The sequence below is a fragment of the Oncorhynchus mykiss genome, chromosome 14 (assembly GCF_013265735.2).
Source record: "Oncorhynchus mykiss isolate Arlee chromosome 14, USDA_OmykA_1.1, whole genome shotgun sequence".
Lineage (NCBI taxonomy): Eukaryota > Metazoa > Chordata > Actinopteri > Salmoniformes > Salmonidae > Oncorhynchus > Oncorhynchus mykiss.
The window spans coordinates 31015988-31023410 of record NC_048578.1 but is presented as its reverse complement, the minus strand read 5'-3'; the positions used below and the strand labels follow the sequence as shown (position 1 = coordinate 31023410).

At 40.2% G+C, this 7423-nt stretch overlaps 1 protein-coding gene across 1 annotated transcript; it reads left to right on the top strand.

Moving 5' to 3' along the window:
• The first annotated feature begins 619 nt into the window (after window positions 1–619).
• LOC110489113 (homeobox protein Nkx-2.5) lies at window positions 620–5679 on the top strand. Its single transcript, XM_021561683.2, has 2 exons — window positions 620–1412; window positions 1944–5679. Exons 1-2 carry the CDS (start codon window positions 1082–1084, stop codon window positions 2555–2557), a joined length of 945 nt encoding a protein of 314 aa, XP_021417358.1. The 5' UTR covers window positions 620–1081; the 3' UTR covers window positions 2558–5679.
• Window positions 5680–7423: the final 1744 nt, after the last annotated feature.

Sequence of the window (7423 nt, the reverse complement as noted above, 5' to 3'; positions counted from 1 at the left end):
TTTTCGAGGCGCGCAAATAGTCTTTAAAACTATAAACACTGCGAGCCGGGTCGGAGACAGTGGGACCCATTTAGTTCCCGGGATCTATGTTAAACGATGCTGGAGATAAAACAAACGATAATACTGTCTGTCTCCGCACCGCTGTCTCCACCAGCATTAATAACGAGTGTGATGCCAACCCTGCGCAAGGTACTCTCAGCGCGTCGTGGATTCTTTACGCACACCAATTCTCTCCAAAAACCTTGTCTTACAGTTATTTTATTATATGCATTTTTTTATAGAATAACTTGAATTATCGAATAACTAGCCCTACGATAGGCCCTACTTATTTCATAATACATGTGTACTGTGTACCTAGCCTGTACATGATGGCTGCAAGTAGGCCTACACGAATGTGTCATAAGGAATTACTATAGAAATGTTATGGGATGTGTGACACTCCTGGCCCGGCTGTGCTGCGTGGGTGGGAGGGTGCTGGTTTGTTGTCGTCTGTTATCACGTCCTGATAGCCAGGTCAGCGGCAGGCACCAGGATTTGTGCCCGACAGACAGACATGGTTTCGGGTTCCAGTGTAGCAGCAAGACCATAGGGACCAACGTGTCTCTTCGTCCCTATGGTCTTGCTGCTAGGGAAGTTCTATTCTACTTAGCTTTCAACAATATACATTTTAAGGGGAAATGTTAATAACAACTTAGAATAAATTCCAACCATCGACAAAAGGCGTGTTTGTGACCGTGCGTAATTGGACTGAAGTTGCATTCTGGATTCAGATGCAGCACGGACATGTAGGGTTACCTTACTAGCTATTGTTTTGACGTCACCGGAACTGCGAACAACCAATAGGAAGTCCCCTAACAACGTCTCATGAGAGATTTAACCTCCCCCTCTCTCCCCCTGCGTCTCAGAAAAGAGGCCAAGAAAAGTTAGGGACTCGAGTTGATAGTCAAAATGCATTCTTCAGTCAAGATCCCCCTTGGTTAAACAAATGAGTACTTGAGCTCAGTAAATATTACCAAGAAGAGGTCATTTTTAAATCATCGGTTTGTTGCCATTTATATGTCAGATCAACTGTTCTTTGGCAATGTTTTCCAGCCCCAGTACGTCCACACCCTTCTCGGTTAAGGATATATTAAACCTGGAGCACCACACTGGTGCTGAGGACCTGGTCTCACTGGACATCTCTCCACGGATGGACTGTGCCTTACCGACCTCCTGCATGCTGGCCCGCCTGAAACAGGAGCCTCTCCGGGAGATATCGTCTGGAAGCTCGCTGTTTGGAGAGGAGCTCCATGGTGTTAAAGCCAACAGAAATACTGACTTCAACTTCGCCGCTGCCTTTTATGGGAAATCTTTCTTAGAAATGGATATCAAGGATGGGAAGACGGACAGCTTGGAGGGGAAACACAGAAAAGGCAAGAGTTTATATGATATTACTATCGAAATAGCCCTACGTAGGCCCATGTTGAAATCTGAATAGTTATGCAAGTAACGAACAGATTTGCGTCAGGCACAATCTAAAAGCATTTTAAAAGATGTGTGTGCTAAGGACATAAGGCATTTCACAACTGATGCAATAGTAATTATACTCCTATATTATACCCTTATTCACGACTAGCAACAGTCATAAGGAGGCCTAATCTATTTTACAATAAAGGAGAAACGTTGCTAATTGGAGTTTAGATTTAATTATCTCGTCAGGATACCAAACAGTTTCAAGGAAGTCTGATTACAATTTATAAAATATAGCAGTCACCTTCATAATTGACTGAACCCGTTTGACTTTTGGACTCTAGGATGTAGGGCAGACCTAGAAAGTGTGTCTAATTTCTTAAACGTCTGATAAAGTATCTGAGCTGAATTCCTATTTTGGGGTCCTTTATACAATTTAGCGTACTGGAATGAAATGTTTTTCTTATTTTTTTTGTTTATTTATATTCCACTAGACATGTCCTACATCTCTCAGAGCGAGCCGGGGGAGGACCTGAAGTCAGAGGACCCGGATCGACCCGCCAAACCCCGGAAGCGCAGGAAGCCGCGCGTGCTGTTTTCACAGGCGCAGGTGTATGAGCTGGAGCGTCGCTTCAAGCAGCAGAAGTACTTGTCGGCTCCGGAGAGAGATCACCTGGCCGGGGTGCTCAAACTGACCCCCACACAGGTTAAGATCTGGTTCCAGAACCGCCGCTACAAGTGCAAGAGACAGCGACAGGACCAGAGCCTGGAGATGGTTGGTATCCCGCCGCCGAGACGAATCTCAGTCCCAGTGCTGGTCCGAGACGGGAAGCCCTGCCTTGGAGACTCGACGACCTATAATACTTCATATAATATGGGCCTCAACCATTTCACTTATAACAGTTACCCAGCGTTCAGTAATTATCCCAGTCCTGGCTGTAATATGAACCATGCGTGTAACTATCCCACCACTGCGGTGCAGTCTATCCAGCCCTCACAAAACAACGGGAATTACATGAACTTCGGCGTGGGAGAGTTAAATAACGTTCAAAACACGTTTCCGTCCGGCAATGGAGTGTCTTCTTTACATGGAATCAGAGCGTGGTGAACGAAGGATCGAAATATAACATTATCATCAGACAAATTAATGATGTTTTAAATTGCATGCGCTTTTACGCAATGGACTCATCGGCCTCGAGTGTTGTTATGTTCTCGTTATATTCCATTTACTGTACTTCGACTGGCAAACTATTGATGCATAAACTAAGTTCATTTTACTTTGTATTACTAGTTCCTGAGATGGAAGAGGGAATTCATAATTGTAAAGTTGTATAAGAGATGTAGGTTATTACTTCAGTGGGAATAAAACATGTATACAATTTGTCAGTGGACATATTTCCCTCACTATAGCTATTTTCCGTTATCTTTGAGATCACAAATGTACTGTGTGACAATTATATTTGTAGGTATGTAATAATACACGTATTATTTGTAAATAAAGCTTTTCCTGCATCAAATTGATAGGCTACTTCACGTGGACAGACAACAGGACATATTCTGAGTGGGAAAAAAAAGTATGAATTAATATGAACAAACAACTAGAATGGGATACAATTCGATATCACCTGATTTATTTATACCATCTTCAATTGCTTATAAATGATTTCTAAATATCAAATGTAGCCTATCGACCAATTATAATTTTAGGCCTAGTGCTTTCATAAAACTATAGCCTATCACTACGAATTCTATCGACCATGAACAATTTCAAAGGCTAAATGTATTATTACATTTCTACTACAGTCATATTTTTTATATATATATATATATTTTACTTATATTACTATTATTCTTAATTAATCATGGATTAGCCTAATTGTATTATTATTATTCATATATGATAATAGCATACAACAGTTGTCAAATCAAAGAGGAAATAATATGTTCAAGATCCCGCAATCTATGCATTTAAATAATGATTAAATAAAATACAATTGTATTTGTCACGTACACATGTTTAGTATATGTTATTGAGAGTGTAGCGAAATGCTTGCGTTTCTAGCTACAACAGTGCAGAAAGACTGGAAAACAAATTCTCCAGTATTTGTTCTTCCATTTCACTACTCACTGTTATACATTTTGAGCAGGCCTATCCTAGCATATAAAGATACAGTATGTCAGTGTGTTTAATATTAGGAAAATCGTCCATCACTGTGGCCCATAGTAATTGCCTTTGTCTATAGCCAGCACACATTACAAGTAATCCATGTCAAACAATCTTACCCGCTTTCCGTGCAGCGGTTCATGTATGTTTAACGTCAGGTTAAACCCTTCAAGTGGCTATTAGAGACCTTCAATCTGCTATAACCGGAAACTTAAGGTTGTAAAAGAAAAAACACATTTTTAGAACGACCAGCCGGTCTCTCCATAAAACATGCTTGGAGCATGTCACGCAATTTTGACTAAATAAGACAAATATGTGGTACAGGGTCTTAGACGGTATTTGTATATAGCCTAAGTCCATAGTCACGGGAAGTAGTTTGGGGTTGGGTGTGCTGCGATTTTTTTACTGACGGGGAGAAAATAAGAAAAAAAATGTCGCACTTTCTCTAGATCGGTCTGCTAATACAGGACTAGTGAAGGCCCACAGCACTACTTTAGTAACAACATTTAAACGAGTGCCTGAGTGTTTTCCAGCATATGTAATTTGAGTCTGATAATGATCTGTACAAAAACAGTTAATCTGATTACTTTTATGTTCCACAAATGTTCTTGCTTGATATATGTTTTCCAGTTTCTTACTTTGCAAATGCAACTTATTTCTAATGTGAAAACTGAAATAGTAATGTTGATTCCTTTTCCATTTTAGTAGACACTCTTATGCAGAGCAACTTACAGTAGTAGTGAGTGCATTCATTTTCCTACTTTTTCGTACTGGTCCCCGTGGGAAATCGAACCCACAACCCTAGCATTGCAAGCGCCATGCTCTACCAACATCATCAAATCACATCATCACAAACCACTTGATGTCTCAGTGTACTCAATTACTGTAGTGGTCATTGTTTTTCTTCATGGTGATGGAAAGTCTACAGGTACTAACCTAGATGACCAGCCTATGTACAATACAGTCATGTACATTTACACGAAGTGGTTTGTAAGGATGGTAAAATAATACTGCACACAAAAATGGTTGTTTTCAATGTTGTTTGATCAAGAAAAACATGTAATTTGATGTAAATGTTTTGTGTCTTTTCCCATAACTTTGCACCTTTTGATGTAAATGTTGTTTCTGGGTTCCATTAGAAATGACAATCACAGAGAAAGGCACAGGGCAACAGCTCCTACATTTACAACTATACAAATCCTGCAAGACACTGATCTTAATTATACAACTATCTTTTTTTGCCAAAGCAGATATGCTGAAAAACATGTATTTTGCCTGCGCTACAGCCTTCTGTATCGGTTCCATAATACTAGTAAATGCCAAGGGGACAATTTTTGTGGATTTTTTTTTCTTCACAAAACATTTATTTGATTAGATTTTCTATTCAGATTTTTCAGCATAAGTCTATAGGTCCGGGATACAACGGGAAGTCCAGTTAGACCTACTTCTTCTACAGGTGCATGCCCGTCTCCATTAGCTTATATAAAATGGAACACTTTAAAAAAAGGGTGAGGTCGTGAGATACCATCACTGACATAATTCAAATATTTACAGAGAGGTCTGTTTCGGTTCAGAAGGATTGCGTTAAAGTCCCTCTGACGGGTCTTCAGTAGAAACAGTTCAGGGTTCGTGGAAATGCGTTCATCATCCTCATCTTTAAATCAGACCGTTACCGCCGATCCACAGTCAGATTCTGAAATCGCCCACATGACCCCAGAAATACACAAAGTCATTTGAAATTGCACTGAATAACATAAAAAGCCATCACTGTGCATATAGGCCTAAAATGAAAACAGCCTTGTTTAATATGGCTGTAGAGTGGACAGGGCTGTTAATTATCAAGTAGAAGCCAGAATAATTTTTGCCGCGTTTCAATAATATGATAATTACATTTGAGTAATTTAGTAGACACTCTTTCTTATTCAGAGCGTCTTAAAAATCAGTTAATAATGGTTCTGATGAATTGGATACAGTGCCTTCAGAAAGTATTCATACCCCTTGACTCATTCCACATTTTGTTGTGTTACTGCCTAAATTCAAAATTAATTCAATATTTTTTTCTCTCTCTCACCCATTTACACACAACTTCCCATAATGATAAAGTATAAACATGTTTTTAGAAATGTTAGCAAATGAAAATGAAATACAGAAATATATCCCATTTACATAACTATTCACACCGATGAGTCAATCAATACATGATAGAATCACCATTGGCCGTGATTACAGCTATGAGTCTTTCTGGGAGGATCTCTAAGAGCTTAGCAAACCTGGATTGTGCAATATTTGCCAATTATAATTTGTTTTATTGTTCAAGCTCTATGAAGTTGGTTGTTGATTATTGCTAGACAGCAATTTTTCTTGTCATAGATTTTCAAGACGATTTAAGTCCAAATTGTAACTAGGCCACTGAGGAACATTCAATGTCAACTTGGTAAGCAACTCCAGTGTATATTTGGCCTTGTGTTTTAGGTTATTGACCTGCTGAAAGGGGAATTCATCTCCCATGGTTTTCATCTAGGATTTTGCCTGTGCTTAGCTCCATTCCATTCCATCCTCAGTCTTTAACAATTGCAAGCATACCCATAACATGATGCAGCCACCACTATGCTTGAAAATATGGAGTGGTACTCAGTAATGTGTTGTATTGGATTTGGTGCAAACATTACATTTTGTATTCATTTCTTTGCCACATTATTTGCAGTATTACTTTAGTGCCTTGTTGCAAATAGAAGACTTGTTTTGGAATATTTTTATTCTGTACAGGCTTCCTTCTTTTCACTCTGTCAATACTATTGTGGAGTAACTACAATGTTGTTGATCTGTCCTCAGTTTTCTCCTACCACAGACATTAAACTCTGCAACTGTTTGAACGTCTCCTTTGGCCTCATGGTGAAATCTCTGAGCGGTTTCCTTCCTCTCCGGCAACTGAATTAGGAAGGAAGCCTGTATCTTTGTAGTGTATTGATACACCATCCAAAGTGTAATTAATAACTTCACCATAGCCTCCCGGGTGGCGCAGTGGTCTAAGGCCACAGAGATTCTGGGTTCAAGTCCAGGCTCTGTCGCAGGCGGCTGTGACCCGGAGGCCCATGGGGTGGCGCACAATTGGCCCAGCGGCGTCCGGGTTAGGGAGGGCTTGGCCGGCAGGGATATCCTTGTCTCATCGCACACTCACGACTCCTGTGTCGGGCCAAGTGCAGTGCACGCTGACCAGGTCGCCAGGTGTACGGTGTTTCCTCCGACACATTGGTGCGGCTGGCTTCCGGGTTCGAAGTGCATTGTGTCAAGGAGCAGTGCGGCTAGGTTGGGTTGTGTTTCGGAGGACACATAGCTCTCAACCTTCGCTTCTCCCGAGTCCGTACGGGAGCTGCAGCGATGAGACAAGACTGTAACTACTACCAATTGGACACCACGAAATTGGGGAGAAAAAAGGGGCAAAATAAATAATTAATTAACTTCACCATGCTCAAAGGGATATTCAATGTCTGCTTTTTTTTTTAAACCGATCTACCAATACTGTAGGTGACCTTCTTTGTGATGCACTGGAAAAATGCACTGCTCGACTGTGGGACCTTACAGATAGAGATGAAGTAGTCATTCAAAAACAGTCCATGCAACTTATGTGACTTAAGCACATTTTTACTCCTGAACTTATTTAGGCTTGACATAACAAAGGGTCTGAATACAGACATTTCAGCTTTTCATTTTTAATGAATTAGTAAACATTTCTAAAAAAAACAAATTGCACTTTGACATTATGGACTATTGTGTGTGTTGGCCAGTGACACAAAATCTCAAATTAATCCA

Bases quoted from the DNA above. Each gene is read 5' to 3' on its own strand.
- LOC110489113 (XM_021561683.2), top strand. From the start codon at position 1,082: ATGTTTTCCAGCCCCAGTACGTCCACACCCTTCTCGGTTAAGGATATA. The intron at 1,413-1,943 runs GCAAGAGTTTAT...ATATTCCACTAG, and splicing joins GGAGGGGAAACACAGAAAAG to ACATGTCCTACATCTCTCAG.